At 49.4% G+C, this 22291-nt stretch overlaps 1 protein-coding gene across 1 annotated transcript in view; it reads left to right on the top strand.

The window, feature by feature from the left end:
• SLC6A5 (solute carrier family 6 member 5) overlaps positions 1-22291 on the top strand; it is a 50146-nt gene that overhangs the window by 18531 nt on the left and 9324 nt on the right. Inside the window, exons 5-11 of the mRNA XM_019954488.2 lie at positions 280-414; positions 2684-2787; positions 5733-5857; positions 11830-11942; positions 12690-12821; positions 13797-13896; positions 20138-20238. Coding sequence (XP_019810047.2) covers positions 280-414; positions 2684-2787; positions 5733-5857; positions 11830-11942; positions 12690-12821; positions 13797-13896; positions 20138-20238 — 810 coding nt within the window. The remainder of the gene's footprint in view (positions 1-279; positions 415-2683; positions 2788-5732; positions 5858-11829; positions 11943-12689; positions 12822-13796; positions 13897-20137; positions 20239-22291) is intronic.

Genomic DNA, 22291 nt, shown 5'->3' with positions numbered 1-22291 from the left:
GTGTTCAGGAGGAAGAGGGCATATAACATTTCTCGCTCAGTTGGTTCTCAGGGAGTTAGCCACTTCTGAATCACCCTCACAGCCTTGGACGTCCCCCTCGAGACTTTATTTCTAGCTCTCACTGACTCAGCTTTGGTCACAGTGTCTTTACCGCGTCCCCCATCCTGGAAGAGTTTAGGGGAAAATAGCCCATGAGGCGCCCGTGTCCAGATGGAGATCGCACTCTGCCTCTCTGCGGCGCCTCTGCTCACTGCTGCCCCCGCGTGGTGGTTTTTGCAGGTGGTGTACTTCACGGCCACCTTCCCGTACGTCGTGCTCGTGATCCTTCTCATCCGAGGCGTCACCCTGCCTGGAGCCGGCGCTGGGATTTGGTACTTCATCACGCCAAAGTGGGAGAAACTCACAGACGCCACGGTGGGCCTCCGATTTCATTCATCAAGCGCCTATCAGGGGAACAGCACATGGGGTTGGGTCCCACTCTGGGACTCAGTTTAGCAGAAGAGGTCAGACCTCCTCTCCCAGGGCAGCTCACTGTTAGCCTTTACAAGCTCCTGATGATTTTGAAATGTTACGGTACTCAGGAAGTTTTTAACGAGAAGTGAGCAGCAGGGGGTTTCAGATCACTGGAACAGTTGTCCTACATCTGGGGTTGCTGTGGAAGTTGAAAGGAAGAATGAAATTCCCTTAATAGCTTTGGGTTGCCTCATGCCCCTTATCTGTTGCTAATTATAGTGTGTTGGAAATGGGTTTTGCGGTTGGAAAATAAAGGCACTTAGACAAACTGCAAGCAGTTATAATTTCAAGGGCTCAGACAGATTTATAAGAGCCAGCACACACTTATACTTTCTGTTGGCATATTCAGTACAGGCATGCTGCTGCTAAGTTGCTTCAGTCGTGTCCGACTCTGTGCGACCCCAGAGATGGCAGCCCATCCCTGGGATTCTCCAGGCAAGAACACTGGAGTGGGTTGCCATTTCCTTTTCCAATGCATGAAAGTGAAAAGTGAAAGTGAAGTCGCTCAGTCCTGTCTGACTCTTAGCGACCCCATGGACTGCAGCCTACCAGGCTTCTCCATCCATGGGATTTTCAAGGCAAGACTACTGGAGTGGGGTGCCTTTGCCTTCTCCCAGTACAGGCATATCGTACTCTAAAATCTCCTAGAACTCCTTGTGAAGGGGTGATTGTTTAATAAGAAATGCATTTTCTCTCCGTAAAGAAAATTCTGCTTTTCCAGAAGATTTTAAGAAAGCATAGCTAGAATTGAGTTTGCACACAAAGAAAAACCTCCAGATAATGGCAGCTTAAACAAAAGTTTATTTTACTTGGAGGTACTACAGCAGTCTAGTGGTAGATAGTCAGACACTGGTTGGGTGGCTCCATAGTGCCCCAGGCTCCTTTCTGCCCCACCATCCTCAGTGAATAGCTGCCATTTGGCTGCCAGGGCTCCAGCCATCATGTCAGCATTAGCACAAAATAGTGAGAGAAGGGGGAGAACACCTTCCTTCTCTCTTTAAAAGAGAGAAAGCCTGGAAGTTCCATATAACACTTGATTTTTCTCATCATTGGCCAGAAACGAAGTCAGATGATCCTCTCTCAGGTGTGCCTCCCCTTGATTCTTGGAGATGGTCATTTGGCTGGATGTATGCTGCTGCTGCTAAGTCGCTTCAGTCGTGTCCGACTCTGCGACCCCGTAGACAGCAGCCCACCAGGCTCCCCCATCCCTGGGATTCTCCAGGCAAGAATACTGGAGTGGGTTGCCATTTCCTTCTCCAATGCATGAAAGTGAAAAGTGAAAGTGAAGTCGCTCAGTCGTGTTCGACTCTTCATGACCCCATGGATTGCAGCCTACCAGGCTCCTCTGTCCATGGGATTTTCCAGGCAAGAGTACTGGAGTGGGTTGCCATTGCCTTCTCCGGGCTGGATGTATGGCTGCCTTTAAATAAAACCACAGCTTTGTTACCAAGGAGCGTGAGAGAATAGAGGTTGGGGCAGGCACAGACTTTGCCAGCACATACCTTGCATATGTTAAGCACAACTTAAAAGCCAGATTTAATTTATAAAAATGATAGGAAGTCATTATCAAATCATATAAATCTCTAGCTCAAACTCTTGAGTTGCCTTCTGGAGTTTTATGAGGACGATTAAATTGCCAAGACAAACAAGAGGTGCTGTCAGGCAGGTTCACGGAGGTGGCACTGGGAAATCCACTGTGTGGTGGCAATGGAGCATGCTTTCCTTCGAAGGTGGGGGCTACAGAATTTCACATTTTTAGTAAATTGTAATCTGTGAGAATGTCAGCTGTAAACAATTTTGCTTTTGTATCCATGAATATTTTTGCTTTTGCAAATTGTTTTTCATTTTGAGACGTTTTCTAGCTGAAGAAAGGGCTTTTCCTTTCTGTATGGTTTTATGTGGTAGGGCTTGCCAGCATGAAATGTGCACATCGCTTACTGAGTTCCTCTCCTCTGATTAGAATGGAGTTAGGGTCTCCCAGGTCAGTCACTGCCGCTTTGGTTTCCAATGCAAACGACTGCGTGTGTTTCCCATTTATGTTGGTGCCCGAGTCATCCTGGCCTGATTGCCTCCCGCCTCCCAAGCCTCAGATCCTGTGCATTGGGAGCCTCCTCTCCCCCGGACCAGCCTCCTCCAGTGACATTGAGTCTTCCCCTTTCTTGCCTCCCAGGTGTGGAAAGACGCTGCCACTCAGATTTTCTTCTCTTTATCTGCTGCGTGGGGAGGCCTGATCACTCTCTCTTCTTACAACAAATTTCACAACAACTGCTACAGGTATGTGGAGGCACTTCAAGCCCCAGAGGTGGCTGGTGAGCGGGACTAGGGCCTGGGGACAGAACCTTGGGCTGAGTTATCACGTGCCTGAGGCCACAACCTCACATTTCACCTGAGATAGGGCCAGGCAGTTGTCTCTGGAGTGGAGGAAACCCCCTGCTAAAGCTGAGCTGCTGGCCCCAAGGCCTGGCCTGGCCCCCAACTTGCACCCTGATTCTGACCCTTGGGATGGATCTGAATTTCTCTGGAGGTGCTGTCCCACTGGCTGTGTCCTGGCATAGTCATTTGTGAGCTCTCTAGTCCACGGAGACAGCTGTATGGCAGTCGTTGATGAAGTATGGTCATACGCCCACTTGATAGACATTTTTCTAGTGAGCCCTATGAGAAACGCAGTGTGGTACAGTTGAAGAAGTACCGTGGTGGTGGCTGTGTTAATTAACTCGATAGTGGGAGCCCTGTTTCATGCATATGTTTATCAAATCATCACATTACATACTTTAAATATGTTAAAATATATTACAATTTTATTTGTCAGTTAAACCCAAAGTCATGCAAACTTTGAGTCCCCTCCCAGGTTTAAGAAACAGAACCAGGAGGTGTTGGGCATTGGGAAGTTACATTTCCAGACAGGATCCTCAGGTGGTCCTGGTGTAGGGTGGCACTTGGATGGGGTGATTTTAGGGGGCTCCGGAACCCTGAAGACATGAGAGAGTCCGTACAGCCCCTGGAGGAGGTGACATCTGAAAGTTAAATCTGTCTGTGACAAGCAGTAGGAAGATAAGGTTTGTTCTCTTGAAGGGCTGATTAAAAAAAAAAGGAAAGACGCTTGGAGTCAGACAGACTTGCATTTATATTATGACTTCACGATTTATTAAGACTCCAAGACATGGATAAGAAACTTCACTTCCGTGAATCTCCATTTTCTAATCTGTAAAATGCAGATTATAACATTTTGTTGAGGATAAGAGATAATGTATACAAAAGTCTCATGGTGATATTTTACACACAGTAGGAGCTCAGTAAACAGCAGTAGCCATCATTCTTATTTTTAATCATGCATGAGATCTTTCATGAACCAAGAGGAAGAGATTACATGTAAGCTGTAGCCTAGGTTGGCTGGGATGGCCTCACACAAGTGCTGTCTCTGCGGGCCAGATTTCAACAGGTGCAGGGGAGCAGGGCATGTCTGCAGGTGGGGCTGAGTGGGGCTGGGGATGACAGAGATATCGGGGGAGCAGGCTGACGGCACTGCAGCAGGGGTGGGCTCATGGGGGCGGGAAGGAATTGGGGCCTGAGAATCCGCTGAGGAGAGAGCCTTTGTGTTAGTTTCTGGGGGGCTGTTGTAACAAACAGTACAGAGTGAGTGACCTAAACAATAGAAATTAACTTCCCCACCACCTGGAGGCCGTAAGTCCAAGATCAAGACGTCACCAGGATGACGTCTTCTGAGGCCTCCCTGCTTGGCTTGCGGCCAGCCGTCTTCTCCGTGAGTCTCCCATCTGGTCTCCTGCTCACTGCGCACCCTTATCTCCTCGCTTATTGGGCCTCAGTCATATTGGATTACCCACTCCAGTGTTCTTACCTGGAGAATCCCAGGGATGGGGGAGCCTGGTGGGCTGCAGTCTGTGGGGTCGCACAAAGTCGGACACAACTGAAGTGACTTAGCAGTAGCATATTGGATTAGCGCCCACTCTCATGACTTCCTCTTACCCTAAGTACCTGTTTAAAGACCCTGTTTTCAAATACAGTCACATGCTGAAGAACTGGGGATAGTGACTTCCACATACACATTTGGGGGCTCGCAGTTCAGCCCACAACAGCTGGTATACCAGACTAAGGAGTCTGAGCTTCTTTGATCATAGCTGCTTATTGACTTATGGCCCACGAGAATCAACCTGAGCACCCTCAAAGGGGGAAGCGTGGCTCTGTGTTGTGTTAGAAATGAGGCTGTGTGGTGTGGCTGAGGGGCAGGAAGACTGGGTTCAAACTGGAACTTACTGTTGGTGAGCCCATTACCTTCCCCTGGGTCTCAGTTTCCCCATCGGTAAAAGGCCCTGATGCTGGGAAAGATTGAAGGTGGGAGGAGAAGGGGACGACAGAGGATGAGATGGTTGGATTTGAACAAGCTCTGGAAGTTGGTGAGGGACAGGGAAGCCTGGCGTGCTGCAGTCCACGGGGTCACAGAGAGTCAGACACGACTGAGTGACTGAACTGAAACCAAAGGGCTGGACGAGGCAGATGGTGTCCTGAGCCCTTGCTCCCTGTCTGGCTTTGTGCGGCCCAGGCCTCATCTGGTTCTATCCTCACAAGCTGTGAGCGAGATGGGGTCATTGCTGGCATTTAAAATAGGAGTGGAAAGAAAGTGACCTAGTCAAGGTTATACCTCTAACATGGAGAGAACCAGGACAGGAATTTGGCCCCATGGCTCCATCTAGCTGTGACCCTTCTTTTGGGTCTAGGATGGACAGGGCAGCCCGGGAATTGCAGCTGCATGGCCAGCAGAGGGCGCTGCCTCCGAGCTGCTGGCTTCTCTCCTCCCCTCCAGGCGTGCCCATCTCAGCCTGTGTGCAGGAACCCCAGGCTGTTCTAAGGTTTGGGGGCATTGGGTTGGTCCCGCTGCCTTCTCTCATATGTGGTTCCTGTCCCAGACTCTGCAAAAGGCCCCCTTCCCTTCAATTTCTGCTCTGATGGACAGACTTACTCTGCTACTGCCAGGAGGGGAGACCTGCTTCTATAGCAGAGCTTTGTTCTGGTGCTTATACACTCAGCCCAAGGGAGCCTGTGGTCAGACTATTTCCTTGTGAATAAGAGAGAACAAGACCAGCCTACAGCGAGCACCTGTTTAGAAATGGGTGTAGACACAGGTGTCCGCTAACACATTCGTGTGTCCCTCCCGTCCCTTCCTCCGTACAAAGCACAGCTGATGACCTGTCCCTTCCCCCCAGGGACACGCTAATTGTCACCTGCACCAACAGCGCCACGAGCATCTTCGCCGGCTTCGTCATCTTCTCAGTCATCGGCTTCATGGCCAACGAACGCAAGGTGAACATCGAGAATGTGGCCGACCAAGGTACCGTGTGGCCGTCGCCCTGCTGTTGTGGGCCAGGTTCCACTTCACATCCTGAGCTTCTCACTTGTGCTGCTGTGCTAGGAAGCTGTCCTTCTGGGGCGGGCTGGAGAGGGGGCAGCCTCGGTCCCCCTTTGTGGAGGGGCCCAGAACAACTGAAGCGCCTGCAGAGTTAGAGCTGGTCGGTCCTTACCTAGAGGGGTGGCTATAAAAGCCCTTTCCTGCTTCCCTCTCCTCTCTCTCTTTTTTAAAAATATTTATTTGTCTGTGTCGGGTCTCAATTGTGGTATGCGGGGTCTTCATTATTCCATGCAGACTTAGTTGACCCATGGCGTGTGGGATCTTGGTTCTCCAACCAGGGATTGAACCCATGTCCCCTGCATTGCCAGGCTGATTCGTAACCTCTAGGCCACCAGGAAAGTCCCTGGTCCCTCTCCTGTTTTAGCTAAGCTCCAGCCTATGTAAGGTCTCTACCTGTTAGGCATATGTAGAGGATTCTCTAAGCCATCCAGCGCTCCTGCAGCTGATGTGGCCACAGCCTGCCGCAGGGTGGCATCCCTCGCCAAGGGCTCTGCAGGCACTGAGCTAATGCTTATTAATAAGAGCGGCCTTCTGCTGACAAAGCACAGGTCATAAGGTCTGCCATGCTCTCAGGGCCTTCTGCTAAGTTAGCAATGCAGACCTGCGGTGTTTTCCCCGGCGGGTGGAAAGGTTGGACGGTGGTGGAGGGAGGGCTGTGGGATAAATGTTTACTCTCTGCCCAGGTGATCCATCTGTTAATGGCTAACACTTGTGTGGTCTCTTTGGAGTGTACAGAGGGCTATCATTTTTTAATCTCATTTAATCCATATTTCTAGCACAGTATTTTGTAGAGAGTATGTAATACTTTTACTGAACTTTGTATTTCCAGCCTGCCTCATTCTACACAGGATTTGGGTGTTGAGCGGGTTTTGGTGATGAAGGGATTTCATGGTGGCATCGTCTGTCACTAGGGTCACCCTCTAATCAGGCGTTTAGGAGATGCCTCGGGGTCGGGACCGTGGCTGGGGCCGTGGCTGGGGCGGAGGGGACGGGACTGTCTGTGGGCTCTAGACCACCCAGACTGTGGGCCTGTCTTGTGGCTTCTCTGTGCAGCTGTCTTTCCTCAAGGAGCTCACTGCAGACCTCAGGTAATGGCTCAGACGGCAGCGCAGGGAGAACTAAGCCTCAGCTCACCTCCTTGGTGGGCTGCCGTCTCCCTGTGGATAGGTAGTCACCACTTCAGCGGGGCTGATAGCACGCTGCGGGCCTCCAAGAGTTAAAGAACCAGCTTGTTCCTGGGGGGTGGGGGGTAGTTATCTCTCCCTGGAGAGAGTGTTGAACCCCCAGGGATTTTGGTCCTGCAGCAGTGCACTAAATTAAAGGTCCCAGAGCTGAGCCAATGCCCTTCCCTGGTTGGAGAGTTTAAAACTCCTGGGGAGGAGGGAGGTGGCAGGGGTGGGGGATTCGGGGGTGGGGAGAGAAGCGAAGGCTTTGTCTCCAGGGTGCCTGTGACGCCCAACTGCCCATATTTCCTGCCAGCAGGGTGCCTGGAGCAGCTGGGTCCTACCCCACTTTCTGGCAGGTCTGAGGTGTTTCGTTATTCTTGAGACATTACTGAGCTGTGAACCGGTGAACCAGTTGAACCAGTGGCTGAGTGGTCAGAGATAGTGATTCCTGAGACATGGCCATGTTAATTTATTCTTTCAAGCGCTTTCCTACCCCAGGAAAGGGATATGGGGCACAAGTTGCTAAAACCCAAATTAAATTTTTATTTTCCTGTACGTACAAAGCATCAAACAAATGGTCCGGGTTTCCTCTAGAATTTGCCCTTTCTAGATTTTTTTCATTTCCTCTGATTCTAACAGGGAGAGGAGCTCTTCTCATGGATTCTAACATGTTGTGTTCATACGGTGGACCCGTGAACAACGCAGATCTCAGATACTGGGGGTTAGGGGTGCCGAACCTCCGAGCAGTCAAAAGTCCAAGTTATAATTTATTAATCAGCCCTTTGTAGGTACAGCTCCTCTGAATCTGAGATTGCTTTGTATCCATGGATTCGCCCAACTGTGGACTGTCTTGTATTGTATTTATTACTGAGAAAAATCCACGTGTGAACGGAGCCTTGCAGTTCAAACATGTGTTGCTAAAGGAGCAGGTACTTGGTAGTTTCTCATCGTCACCAGCAGACCCATCAGAAGTGGGTGTCATCCCCCACTGGGGAGAGGCAGGGGCCCTTGGAGTCTTCTCCCAGACCCACAGGCAGCTAACCCTGCTCATTTGAACTCACATACTTTATCGTATGTGATTTGCAGGCTTGTCTGATTCCCCTGGTATAATGGGGGCCCTGCAGAATACAGGACAGAGGTTTGGGGTCAGGCCTGCATTAGGTGCCAGCCCCATGCCCTCCTCGCTAGGCGACATTGGCACGTGAATGTTCAGTTCATTTGTGCTGATCCGGCATTAGTGACTGTGCTTTGATATTCGGTCCAAAGCTGGTTCTCTTTAATGACCTAACGGTAGTGCATTTTATTTAGAGCTCCCTTTTAAGAGAGGCTCAAAGTCACTCGGAGAAGGCGATGGCACCCCACTCCAGTACTCTTGCCTGGAAAATCCCATGGACGGAGGAGCCTGGTAGGCTGTAGTCCATGAGGTTGCTGAGGGTCGGACATGACTGAGCGACTTCACTTTCACTTTTCACTTTCATGCATTGGAGAAGGAAATGGCAACCCACTCCAGTGTTCTTTCCTGGAGAATCCCAGGGACAGAGGAGCCTGGTGGGCTTTCGTTTATGGGGTCGCACAGTCGGACACGACTGATGTGACTTAGCAGCAGCAGCAGCAAAGTCACTACCTCAAATCTTGGCTGTATCAGACTGAGGGTGACTGAGGGTGGATTGGTATGAGACCAGGCCATCTTCTGCTCTTACGATGGGCACAGGGAAGGGGGCGTGGTCTTCTCAGGCATTGACTTCAAAAAAGCAGCTTCCTGGGAAGTCAGCCTGTTAGAGGCATCTCCCAGCCATCTTCACGGCTACCTGGGGAGTGCTGACTCACTGTCAGAATCCTACCCAGAGCCCTACCAAGATGCTGACCCCCCTGCAACAGGACTGGATTAGACACAGCAGGGGAACACACAGTGCATGTAGATTTCCGGGCCCTGTGTGGTAACTCCCAGGTAACCAGACCACTGGGAAGTGCTGCCCTGGCTCCCTCGCCCCCTCATAGTACAGAGACCCTGCTGATCAAGATGAAGGGACCGTCCCACCATCTGTCTGTCCCTGGAAGCCAGTGCTTCCAAAGGCGCAGGGCTCAGCGCTGCCTCCTCTGAGAATGCATGCATGGGTGGTAGGAAACCAGCAGAGTGAGCACTCCCCGTGGGCTGCAGGCCACGCTGGCTCCAGAGCCCCTGGTTCTGTCTGCAGCGGCTCTCTAGGACCAAGGAGGCTGTCACTGTAGGTCTCTGGGGCCCTGGCCGAGTCGCTGGCCTGCTGAGCCCCTTTGGGCCCCTTTCACGGTAAGAGCCCTGAGTGGAGGGCTCAGAATAGTGCCTGGCTGTGGAGAGAACTCAGTAAGCACAGACCATTATTCTGAGCCCTTCACTAGTATCAGTACACTTAACGTTACAGAGATTCCCTGAGGGTAAGTGAAGAGAAAGTCGCTCGGTTGCGTCCGACTCTGTGACCCCCATGGACCATACAGTCCATGGAATTCTCCAGGCCAGAATACTGGAGTGGGTAGCCGTTCCCTTCTCCCAGGGATCTTCCCAACCCAGGGATCGAACCCAGGTCTCCCACATTGCAGGTGAATTCTTTACCAGCTGAGCCACAAGGGAAGCCCTATCCCTGAGGGTAGGCACTATTATTTATCCCCATTGTATGGATAAGGAAACTGAGGTATGTCCAGAGTCTTACCCAAGTCTTATCTAAAGTCCTGCAGCTAGAAAGAGGCAGAGTGAGTCTCCTGGTCCCCGGGGCAGGGGAGCCTGCCCTCCAGCTCCTGGGCTTTGCTGAAAGTGGCAGGACTCAGCCTCTGTCAGACACATGGGCCTCACCTAGGGAAAACTCCGCCGTGGCTCAGGCAGTCCCTCTTCCCAGACTCTGCAAAATATTATAAACATGTATTTAAAAAATCCGCTTGCTAGCCATCTTGGATAAACGGAGTTTTCTGAACATGATGCCTTTACCCTGTGTACTATAGGGAGGCCACCGAAATGGAAACAGGCCAGATATTTGGAAATCCTTCTCCACCCTGAAAAAGCAGTAATGTCCAAATGGCCGGAATCCTGTTAAAGCAATCAGCCGAGGTCCTCCTGGCCATTTTAAGACCTTCTTGTCCACTTTATGAGCCTAAACTGAACTGGCTTCCTTGGTGTTCAGGGCACTGAACTGGCTTCCTTGGTGTGCTGCATTTGGGACCAATTTTGAACTGTAGTTTACTATTGAGTTTTCTTTTATGGTTCACTCAGGGAGTCTTCAGAGGCTGTTTCTACCGTCTGTTCAATAAATGTATCAGGTGAGGGTATCTTAGGCATTCCAGGCTTTATATTTTAAATACCCAAAGCCCTAGGCAACATTAGGAACTAACAACCTGATAAATTCCAGTTTAAAAAAGGGCTGTTATGATTGAGTTATAAAAACTCCAGGTGCTGCGATTTCTGGCTTCTAGACGTGCCCTGGCTGTGGATTACCCCAACATTCCCTGGTCTCTGCCCATTATCATGTAGGTTTCTACTTACAGGGAAATTCACAACTGCTGCGTCTTTTACCATCTTCCCAGTGAGGCCACGAGGCAGGTAGGAATGGCTGGTAGGGTTTTATGTTAGCAGAGAAAAACGCAGCTCAGACATCCTCTATCAAGACCACACACGATATTCTTGGGAAGACCCAGATCAGAGCTGCTAATTTCCATGTTCCTTGTCTGCTCCTAAGAAGAGCTAATATTCTGAGAGTGTTGATGACGTGTGAGGCACTGGCCTCAGTGCTTTCCCTGCACTTCGTTTGTTCGTCATGACTGTCCTATTATGAAGAACTGTTGTTATCCCCATTTTACAGATAGGCAAGATTGAGGCTTATAGCAATAAATTAACTTCTCTAGGGCTGCACAGTTAGCAAGTCATGGAGTCTGAATTTGGGCCCTGAACTGTCTAGGCATTAGAGACCAAACCCTCTCAACTCTTGTGTTTCCCTCACCCCCACCTAATTACCTGTGGACTGATACAGCCCCATGTTTACCAAGCCTTTGTGGGGCAAGATCCAATAAGCATTAGACGATTCACCTTTTGCGTAAATGGCTTTGCCTGGAGGAGTGACTAAGAAGAAGGGTAGCAAAAGGGGGAAATGATGTCGTTCTGGGAATGTTTAACCCTGATAGCAGGGTTTCTGGATCTCATCACGCTTGACCTTTGGGTTGGATAAATCTTTGCTGTGGGGGCTGTGCATTGAAGGATGTTTAGCAGCATCTGGCCTCTCTACACACCAGACCCCAGTAATCATCCTCCAAGACATCCTGGTTATGAGAATCAAAAATCCTGGTTATGAGAATAAAAATGTTTCTAGACATTGCCATATATGCTCTGGGAAGCAAAATCTCCACTGTTCTAGAGGATAATAGTACATCCTTCCTCAACCCATTAATATAGACACGGAGGTTTTTGTGTTTATTTGCATGGGGCACAGCCTGGCCGTAGTGTGGGGCTGGCCCTGAGTCTCTGCTTTGCCACTGTTTCTGAGCCTCTCCTATGAGTTTCCTGAGATGTGGACCTAATTCCTCTGGTCCTTCCCTTCAATTAGTTTGAGGTCTAATTGGGGAAACGGATGAAGAGGAGTAAAAATATAGGACGCAGAAGGAGCAGCTTGTCTTGTCAACGACTCAGGACTGCCACGGACCTTGTGGGCTTCCGGGAAGAGGGGTCTTGGAGCTGGACCTGCCTGCGGTCATCTGTCTTGCTCTTTCCAGGGCCAGGTATTGCATTCGTGGTTTACCCAGAGGCCTTAACCAGGCTGCCCCTGTCTCCCTTCTGGGCCATCATCTTCTTCCTGATGCTCCTCACTCTTGGACTTGACACTATGGTGAGTGTCCCCTTTGACCTCTGCTCCAGTCCTCCTTCTGAAGACCCCTCTCCTGGGGGTGCTCTAATCCAGCCCGGGGCGGGGTTTGGGTGTAGTATTATCTCAGCGTTTCCTGAAGCGATGTGTAGGGATGGTGAGGCACCTGGCCAAAGCTCGGGACAGCCTTGCATCTGTGGGTGACTTAGGTGGCGGTGCACAGGACCTGTTCTCTCTCCCTCTTTCCTTTTTTCTGTGCAAGTTTTACTTATGTTCTTCCTGCTTTGGTGTCCTTTTGCCAAAGCAAGTTCTGTGGGGCCGGATAGGGGAGAATAATGCGAAGTCAATTTTAGGGAAATTGCTGCGGGTCTGAGACTACTACAAATCATGCCGACAGGTGCTCAGAGTTTAGTAGTTGGGTGCAAGGAGGGCTTTTTCCTCAAGTGCAAGATCAAATGCGCTGTAAACGGGAGGAGAGGAATTTACATCTCATGAATACAAAGTGACGCTTAACGTGTCCTAGCGGATGGCTGTGAGTGCAGTCTCTGGGGGCTGGAGACATAGCTCTCAGGTTCACATCCTGCTTAGATTCCCCTTGCTGACCTTGTGGGTTGGACCCCAGCAAGATCCTTTAGACTCATCAAGGGAAAGCAACCCCAAAGACCAATCCTCATACAAACACCACTTTGCCTGATGGGAGACACAGAGGACTCTTTTGAGCCTGTGGGGCTGGGCAGTGTCACAGGCGTCCCCTCTCCGGCATCATTCCAGTTTGCCACCATCGAGACCATAGTGACCTCCATCTCGGACGAGTTCCCCAAGTACCTGCGCACTCACAAACCGGTCTTTACTCTGGGCTGCTGTGTTTGTTTCTTCATCATGGGCTTCCCAATGATCACTCAGGTAAGACGCCTGCTGGGCACAGGCTTCGGATGGGGGCAGGTTGTGGGTGGGGCTGATGGCTTTTCCGTCTCTTTACTCTTAACTCCCAGACCTTAGAATAACAGCCAAACCACTGCCATTTCCAAGTAGATGGCACCAGTCCATTAGAGATTCTGACCGCAGAGGGAAATATGTCACCTTGGCTACTAATGATACTTCTTGCATCTTCATAATTGAGACGTAGCCTTCTTGAGCCAACGAGACAGGTGTGTCCTACTTGAAGAAAATGAAATACATGGAAATCCAACTTGACTAACCAGAGACATTTCCACTTGATTACTTGTAATATACAATATCTATAGTCGTTGGAGTTTCTTCTGGTCCTGAGTGTCTGGTAAAATGAGTATTTGCTCACCTGATGTGTGTGTATATTGCTTTTGCTGTCTCTCTGACCTTGAGCAAGTCACCACTTTGGGTATTAGTTTCTTCATTGTAAAATGATGGATTGAAAGGAGATGGTCTCTAAACCTCATGTAAGAGTGAGGTAAAGATGCAGGGGGATGTTTGAAGACTGCCCATTGACAGATGTGTGAGGACTGCCCATTGACACCTGAAGGTCTTATGGAGATCAGTCACATGCAGGTATGTGGGTAGAAATGGCCATCTGTTGCTTAAAGCAAAAATGATGCAGTTTGGCTACTTTCCCATTTACATCTTCGAATGTTTGACCTCTGCCTTTTAAGAGTCAGATGTTAAATCACTTTTCTGGGCTTGTGTTGTTGATGAGCTTGGGAGTCTCTCAAGGGACTGCTTTGTTAACACAGCAAGGCCTCTGGCTTACTTGACCAGAGTTAAGTTGCTCCTCTCCAGGGGAGAGGGGATCCTTCAACTCCTGTTGGCACATGACCCTGCTCAGGCTGGAAGGACTGGCTGCTGGAAGTGGGTCACAGCCTGGATCCAGGCCCACTGACGTTGCTCGTCTCTCTTCCCTGCCAGGGTGGAATTTACATGTTTCAGCTTGTGGACACATACGCCGCCTCCTATGCCCTCGTCATCATCGCCATTTTTGAGCTCGTGGGGATCTCCTATGTGTACGGTAAGGGAACCACTGAGACGGATGCTGAGGCCAAACAGTGTCACTGAGGCGTCCATGGCTAGCAGGTTTCTCCTATTTAAGAAGACAAGGCAAGGGCTTCATTGCAGCTGTTTAGGAAACAGAGCTGCACCTTTATTTCCAAACTTGCCTCAATCACTTGGATCTAAAAGATAACCGATGGTGAAACTTTGTTACCAGAAACTGCTAGGACTGGGACATGCGCTTGACAAGTGAATGTTTAATGCCTGTGGATGGTGGCCAGACTAGGGGGAAGAGGGAGACTGCTTTGCTCCTGTGAAAGTATTTCAGGGTCTTGGTAGCTGTAGTCTTCACGCAGCTTGAGGTGAGGAGTAGCTTCACTGGTGGTCTCCTGATACTATAGTGAGAAAAGAGAACCTCACAGAGCCTTGTGTGTGTGTGTGTGTGTGTGTGTGTGTGTGTGTGTGTGTTAGTTGCTCAGTTGTGTCCGACTCTTTGCAATCCCGTGGACTGTAGCCCATCAGGCTCCTCTCTCCATAGAATTTTCCTGGTAAGAATACTAGAGTGGATTGCCATTTCCTTCTCCAGGGGATCTTCTTGACCCAGGGACTGAACCCGGGTCTCCTGAGTTACAGGTAGATTCTTTACCGTCTGAACCACCAGGAAAGCCCCATCATAGGTCCTTAGGAGACTTTATTAGCGTCATGGGAGCCTGTGATGCAAGATCTCAACCCCAGATTTTCCCAGGAAGAAACTTCCAATTCCCTTATAAATTAACCCTTCCTATCAATGGCACCCCACTCTAGTACTCTTGCCTGGAAAATCCCATGGACAGAGGAGCCTGGTAGGCTGCAGTCCATGGGGTCTCTAAGAGTCGGACACAACTGAGCGACTTCACTTTCACCTTTCACTTTCATGCATTGGAGAAGGAAATGGCAACCCACTCCAGTGCTCTAGCCTGGAGAATCCCAGGGACAACAGAGCCCGGTGGGCTGCCGTCTATGGGGTCACACAGAGTCAGACACGACTGAAGCGACTTAGCAGCAGCAGCAGCAGCATCACCATAGCAACGAGCATCCTATAATCAGTGGGGCCATTCTCAAGAAGAATAGGAAAAATCAGCAGATGCCATCTTTGCCCTTCCTGGAGAGGTGTTTGTGCTTGGCTGGGGGGTGGGGTTGAGTCTCATGGGGTGACCTCTTGAGCCCCTCCTGTGTACCACCAGTCAGCACAAGCCAGTCCTATGGGGTTCAAGGCGGTGCTGACGTCCTTGTGCCTCACAGGGAGATCCCTAATATAGATAAGGCCTCTATAGTAAATACCAGGAGGTATTTACTATAGAGGAAAAATGCCAAGTCAGAAGACCCATCTGTATTTCAAAACCAAAACGAGATGGTGAAAGGAAAGGCAGGGTATCACTTGGATGCAGGGATGTGCTTAAGAGCCTTTTGCCTTTAATGTAATGGTTAACCTCTTGCCCATCAGGGCTTCAGCAGCTTCTTGCTTTACTGAAAAATACATTAAAATGGAGGGCGATGGGCAGTCAAGATATAAAAAGGAAACCTTTCAAGTAAAAACTGGGTGCCCTAGAAACAGGAAAATACTGCAGTCATTGTTGGGCATTGGCAGAAGAAGAATTTATCTCAGCTGGAGCTTACATCCCCACTGCAGAGAGAGTTTAGCTTCTGGCCAGAGAAGCGGGCAGGCATGCCAGCTGTCCTGATGGCATCAGAGGCCAAACTGCCAGCACTTTGGGCTGATGCGACAGCCTCAGGCCTGCAGTGACGCTGTGATTGAAGAATCGCATTTAGGCTAAGGCTTCAAAGAGCTTCCTACCTGAGCAGAGAGTGGCTGAAACCCAGCCAGTCTGCCACAGTGAATCCTAACTTTTTGCCCAGATACCAAAGGCGTTACTGTGGAGAGGCCTCTGGGGCTCTCTTTTGGAAACTTGAGCCCTTGTGGGTCCACACATAAGCTGAAGTCGCCAGATGGTCTGTTGGCAAAGTCAGGAAGGCACTTCATTGTGGCACCGGTCCATGTGTAGGTAGCCATCTCGTTGATCTCCTCCGCTGTCTGTAGCCTCCCTGATATTGCCCACAAAAGGCACATTTGCATGATTGTTTCCAATAAAACAGGGTTGTTCAGTGTGGTTTACAAGCATCCGTTAAAACAGAAACCTTTGAATATTTCTGTTTTTAGGACTTAAATATCTCTCTCCCAGCCCTCATATAAATCTGCCAGTAGATTTTTTGGTTCCGAAGGAAAAAGTAAATCCCGAGTGCTTTTTTCCCTAGGGGGATCACCCAGACAATTAGTTGGGCTCTAGAAGGCTGGTGCTGAGCCAGCTCCCAGGACTAGGTGGACTCTGTGCTAAGCTCAGGTTGAACTTGACTCCTGTATTGTCACATGTGGGTGTGATCCTCTGATTTGGACCTGGAGGGAATTCTAAGAAGGGAATCTTAGAAGAAATATTTGAAGCTAGCATCATTGTCAGAAGTGAAAGGAAAAGCTTGCACAAACATATAATGTATGCTCCAGATGACAGTAGATTGTTGATTGAGATGATGAGCCCCCAAACAAATGCAGGTTAGTGTGAGGAAGTTCAACATGAAGCCATGAAGAAAGGAAATGAACCTGACTGATTTGGTCCCCTTCCATCCTGGCTGCTGAATCTGAAAAAGAAGCAGACAAATTGCAGAGATTTGTATTTTCTTCTCGGTTCTAATGATCTCTAGAGTCTAGATTCTAGAGGTTGCCATTCAAACATTTAAAATACATTGGGTACAACTTTCAAGTTTTATCTTTAGAACAAAAGAGCTGATTCAGGCTCTCAAAGCAATGCTCTTCAAAGGCCAATATCTGGATTTGTGGTAGCTAGAAAAGTGCAACTCCCCAAGTTTGGTGTAGGAACAATCTCTTTAACAGACTTTTACCTAATAGAGTCGCTTTGTAAAAGTGATTTGTACTCTGCTGAGAGCCAATACAGGGAGTTCCTTGATGAAGAAACCATGGCATTAACCTGCTGCCACAGAGCCCTCGTGCCTGGTAATCTGCTTGGCTCTCCACTGTGCGTTTCCCACAAATCACAATGTGCTCTGTCGTCTTGATCTGTTTCCTTCCACATCGGTCAGTGACCTGTTTTACATCCCACGCGCACTGTCTTTCTCTCCATGCTTGTGAGGGATGTTAGTTCCAGCAGGCAATGACTCCTACCTGGCTGGGAGCCCTAAGGCTGCCCAGAGATAAAGGAGGGCCAGACTGACCAGAAAAGGACTTGAGAAGATGGCATTTCACAAGAAAAAGGACGTAAATGAAAACAAGGACTGAGGCTTAATGTTGAGCTTACTGCTAACCAAGGCAGGGAAAATCTAAGCCCACACAAAGGATTTTGGCTCCAAAGGATGCAGCCGAAACATCACATTAACTGTAAGAGAATAATTGGAGGTCCACACAGGGCCGGAGACCTAATTTGTGAGACCGAGGGCAAAATTAAAATCTGGAACCCCATGTTAAAAATTGTTCAAGATGGCAACAGGAGACCGTTAATCCAGGGGTGTCAGAGCGTTAATCCAGGGGAGTCACCCTTCTCAGCACCAGGCCACACCACAGGGACAGCAGTCCCTGGAAGACCATTCTCAGACCAGAGGCAAGGGTGTGGTTCATGAAGACAAAGGCCACAAAGCTGCGCGGGCAAAAGTGACTGGTTGGTGAGGCGGGGCCTTGACTAACAGTTCAGGATTGGTTGGTTACATGGAGCTTGTGGTAGCCCCTTTCTGGGCACCAGGTCTGCGTGTCTGAATCTAAAACAGTAGCTATGAGTTCACCGCTGTTTTTATTTCCTGCTGTTTTTCTGCTAGCTCAGGGAGAAGCTGTTGCTCTGATCCCTTTGCAGCTCTCTTACCCTTCCAGGTTCAAGGTCATGCAGCAGGCAGATCTCTATGCACAAGCTCCTGGCTCCAAGATCAGTTCCTCTAGCGTTAGCCTTGATGAGGGACTTGGACAAGTGGGAAGGATAGAGCAGGCAGAGGAAGCCATGGGAACAAAGGCCTAGCCACTGACTCAGTAAGGGACTTTGGTGGGGGCTTGGGCGTGAGTCAGGGTGCGGGTGGGCTGTGCTGGGTGGGGACCAGAATGGATAGGGGATGGAGAGATTGGAGAGCCTGACTCAGGGATGAGCAAGAGGCAGGAGGCTTGCCTGGCAGCTCCCACTGGTGCCCTTGGGCAGCATCTGCCGGGCCACGCTGGCAGATCAGGCTGATCCATCACAGGACCTGAAGTGGAGCCTGTTGGAGCAGGCGTCCAAAGCCGTCACAGGAAGGGAGGAAGCTGACTTTCCAGGGCTTGTGCTAACTCTGGAACCAAGTCATCTCGCTCAGTTCCGGGGCTGCTCCTGGGCATCGAACTGCCTCCTGCTGAAACTGGGCACCCACCGTCCACCCACTCCTGCAGTCTGGACCCAGCTCTCCGTCCCCTCTGGGGGAACCTGAGCACGTCTCCTCCCACCCCTAGGAGGCTGTCTCTGTGCGTCTTCCTCAGTCTAACCTTGACCACATCAGTTTCCCTAGGCAAGCTGCACACCACTACCTCCTTGGAGAATGGTTTAATGGAGAAGAAGGGTCTGCTAACAGGGTTGATACCGAAAACAGAAGATTTTAGAGTCTTTTCTGTTTTGAAGAACTGAGTCCCACTTTTAGGATTTCACGTGGGTTTCTGAGGTCCTTATCTTTTTTTTAAAATTATTTTTAATTGGAGGATAATTGCTGTACAATGTTGCATTGGTTTCTGCCATACAGCAACGTGAGTCAGCCATAGGGATACATGTGTCCCCACCCCCACCCACCCCTCCAGGCTGTCACAGGGCACCAGGCTGAGCTCGCTGGTCACACAGTGAACCCCGACTGTTTCACACGTGGCGATGCGTGCGTTTCACCGCTAGGCTCTCCATTCGTCCCACCCCTTCTTCTCACATCTGTTCTCTATGTCTGCGTCTCTATTCTGCCCTGCAAATAGGGTCACCTGAGGTCCTCATCTTTAACTCTCATCTCTTTTTTGGTTCTAACCCTCACTTACGTCCAGAGGGTCTAGCGTCCAGAGGCCAGTCATTGAAGGAGTTGATGACGGGAAACGAGACACAAGCAAACCCGACGATGGTCAGAGAGCTGCTCCAAGTGTGCAGTTCTTGCCTGCGGTGGCCCATTATTTGGGGCTGCCAGTCGGAACTGCCGACTGTGAAGGGGCTCAGACTCAGGGCCCTTTCACGTCTCTTCAGCATGGCAACCCCCCAGTTCTGAGACAGCCTCGCTTCTGGTGAGCTCAGGAAACAATACAAGAAACTGCTTCCTCCTCAAAAATTCTCTGTGGCTTTTCTTTTCAAAGAGTGGATGCTGGTTGTTTGGGGCCCCGAGAAAAACTCTTGTCTGCTTTTTACTTTACATAGTTATGTTGATCAGTGACCAAGAAGACCACAATCCTTTGAGTTTCAACAAAGTGGGTGATAGCCATGTGGAAGGCACATTGCTTCTTGCCTGCCCTTATCATCTTCCATGGAGCAGAGATAAATTGACTCATGGAAGAGTATCCTTGGGAGTGAGTGCAAGTCCCTCAGTTGTGTCTGACTCTTTGTGACCCCATGGACTATACAGTCCATGGAATTTTCCAGGCCAGAATACTGGAGTGGGTAGCCATTCCATTATACAGGGGATATTCCCAACCCAGGGATCAAACCCAGGTCTCCCACATTGTGGGTGGATTCTTTACCAGCTGAGCCACCAGGGAAGCCCATCCTTGGGAGGGTGGGGGATAAAAAGCAACATACAGTGAGTCTCCTTTGAAATCCCAAGGCTTTCATAAGACACTGTGCTTATTGATCATGATTGTAGTTGGGTTTGCCAGACTTGGTTGCTGAACCCATGAACCCACCTGCGAAAACAGCCACACAGGTGACTGTGTCAGATTGTGGCAGCGTGGAGATGCCTGGGTTAGGCTGGGATGGAGCTTCCTAGCTGGCCCCGTGGGGTGACATCTCACGTTGAACTTCACTGCAGAGAGTGTTTGCCATCTATTTAAACATTCTACTTGCCTTCATCTTCCCAGCAGTGAGTCACCTGTCTGTTGGTTTCCTACATAATAGGGGTCATGTTGACAGCAAGAGGGGGCCATCCCAGCCAATGACACTCGAGTGAGGGGCGCCCCTGCAGTCCCCTGCCCCATCTCACCCCCTGCCACTGCACCTCATGTTCCATCTCTGTTTATCTCTTTGCAGGCTTGCAAAGGTTCTGTGAAGACATCGAGATGATGATTGGATTCCAGCCAAACATTTTCTGGAAAGTCTGCTGGGCCTTTGTGACTCCGACCATTTTAACTGTAAGGACTGCATGCTTTATCGTGCCAGCAGCCCCTTGCATGCATATGCGATGCTTCATGTTGAACAAGACGTGTGCCTACATACAGATGAGCCTGGGGAGCTGGTAGGATGGATATTATTCCTGTCTTTCAGCTGAGGGAACTGAAACTCAAAGAGGTGAAGCACTCTGCCCAAAGGTGCAAGGCTGATGGAGGGTGGAGGGCAGAGCTAGGACTCATGCTTGGTTTGGAGCATCCCTCGGGAACATTTCCCACTGTATCAGTCTGCCTCGTGTGATCACAGTTCCCGCATGCTAACCACGGTCCACTCTTTGTGCACAGTGTTTTTTACGTACCATCTCATCTCTCCCCTACAGGAGTTCTGTGGGGTTAGTAGTATAATTATCTCCATTTTACAGAGGAGGAAGCTGTTACCCAGAGCTTATGCGACTTGCCTAGGATTGTAGAATTATGAATTGTAGTAACAGCCTAGGTTTCAACCCATGCAGTCTGTCTCTAGAACTTTTAAACACTGCTCAACACAGCCACTATACAACTAATATGTATAGCAGAAGTTAGACTTTTATTGTTCATTTTTATTGCTTTTGAGGACTATCTTATCATCCTCAAGTGTGATGATGACATTTTAAGATCATCTGACATTCATCTTCTTAAAGATCAGAGCCCTTCCTATACCAGTAAATCTGCATAGGGACTCACATGCACGTCCTGTCAGCTGCTCCTTTATTGTGGCTTAGCTTCTGGCTTTGCCTCCACCCACTCTCTAAGCACAGTAATTGACAAGAGACCTTGTCTTTCTTCCTCCCTGGCTTGTGGTCAAAGGCTGCAGGAAGCTGGCTGAAGTTCCTGCTGATCCCAGAAGGTGGCACTAGAAACCAGATTAAGACCCTTGTTTCGCTGCTCCGTAACAGCTTTTTTAAAGCAACATGACAGTAAAACAGTAAAGAAAACAGATATTTTCCTTAAAAAAAAAAACCAAAAAACAAAAAACACCCCCAAAACTGGCACAAAATGAGTTTTAATCAAAACATCTCCATTTCTTTCGGAAAAAGAAGTTTAGACAGAAAAAACATTCAGTATTTCCCTCCCTCGGCATTGACAAGAGACATTATTTAGAAGCCACATCTGTGTGCACATCTGTATCTGATATCACCTATCAGAGGCTGCAATTTGTCTGAGAAGTCCCACCAGACCGGGGACATGAGAGTTGAAAAGGATTAAGATAGATTTTTCAGTTTCTTGAATTCAGGACCGACGTTTTAGCCACCTACCGAGGAAAACAGGAGACGCCCCCGCCCCCGCCCCCGCCCCCCTCTGCTGTGTCTGCCTCTGCTGTTTTCCCTATCTCTGCTGAGCTTCGCCAGATCCTCCTGTTACTACTACACACGTTTTATTCTTGGGTGAAATCAAAGTTAGAATCTGTCCCAGATTCTTTCGACCTTTGCTTCTTGTCTTAGAACAGATTAAGCTTCAAAGAACCTTACTCTAGTCTGCAGAAACGTATCACATAGTGATAATCAACACGAGGACTTGTGGGGCTCTAGCATCAGGCAGCCTCTTTAGGAACATTGTCTTTTAAGCTCCCGACCTCCCTGCTTGCTGGGTGATTCTTTCCTCACTTTACAGATGCCTGTGCTGAGGCTTGGAGAGGCTGAGGAGCTTGCCTGAGGCCACAGAGCTTGCAGGGGGCAGAATAAGAATCGAATCCAAGGCTAACTAGGCTTCAAGATAATACCTGTCTAACACACTTGTAATATATTTCTGAAAGCCTAGTTGGTTTCATCTCCAAGTGGAGTTTGGCCAATTCTGGATTATAATCATCCCAATCTTTAGGAGCAGAATTTCAGAGAAAAGGGATAATGGGGACTGGCTGTGTTTTTTGAGAAAGTGCCTCAACTGGGCTGTGCTTTACTCAGTTTCCATTATAAAACTCTCCACAGAAGCCTGTGGCAAGGTCCCAGAAAATACTTTCCACCAAATCCTCCTTCTGTGTTTGGGAGCTAGAGACAAGAAGAAGTGGTCAGTTCCATCATTGGCATCACCTTCTGCTGCC

Source organism: Bos indicus, chromosome 29 (assembly GCF_029378745.1).
Source record: "Bos indicus isolate NIAB-ARS_2022 breed Sahiwal x Tharparkar chromosome 29, NIAB-ARS_B.indTharparkar_mat_pri_1.0, whole genome shotgun sequence".
Lineage (NCBI taxonomy): Eukaryota > Metazoa > Chordata > Mammalia > Artiodactyla > Bovidae > Bos > Bos indicus.
The sequence above is the reverse complement of the archived record's forward strand: the minus strand, read 5'-3'. Positions and strand labels throughout refer to the sequence as shown.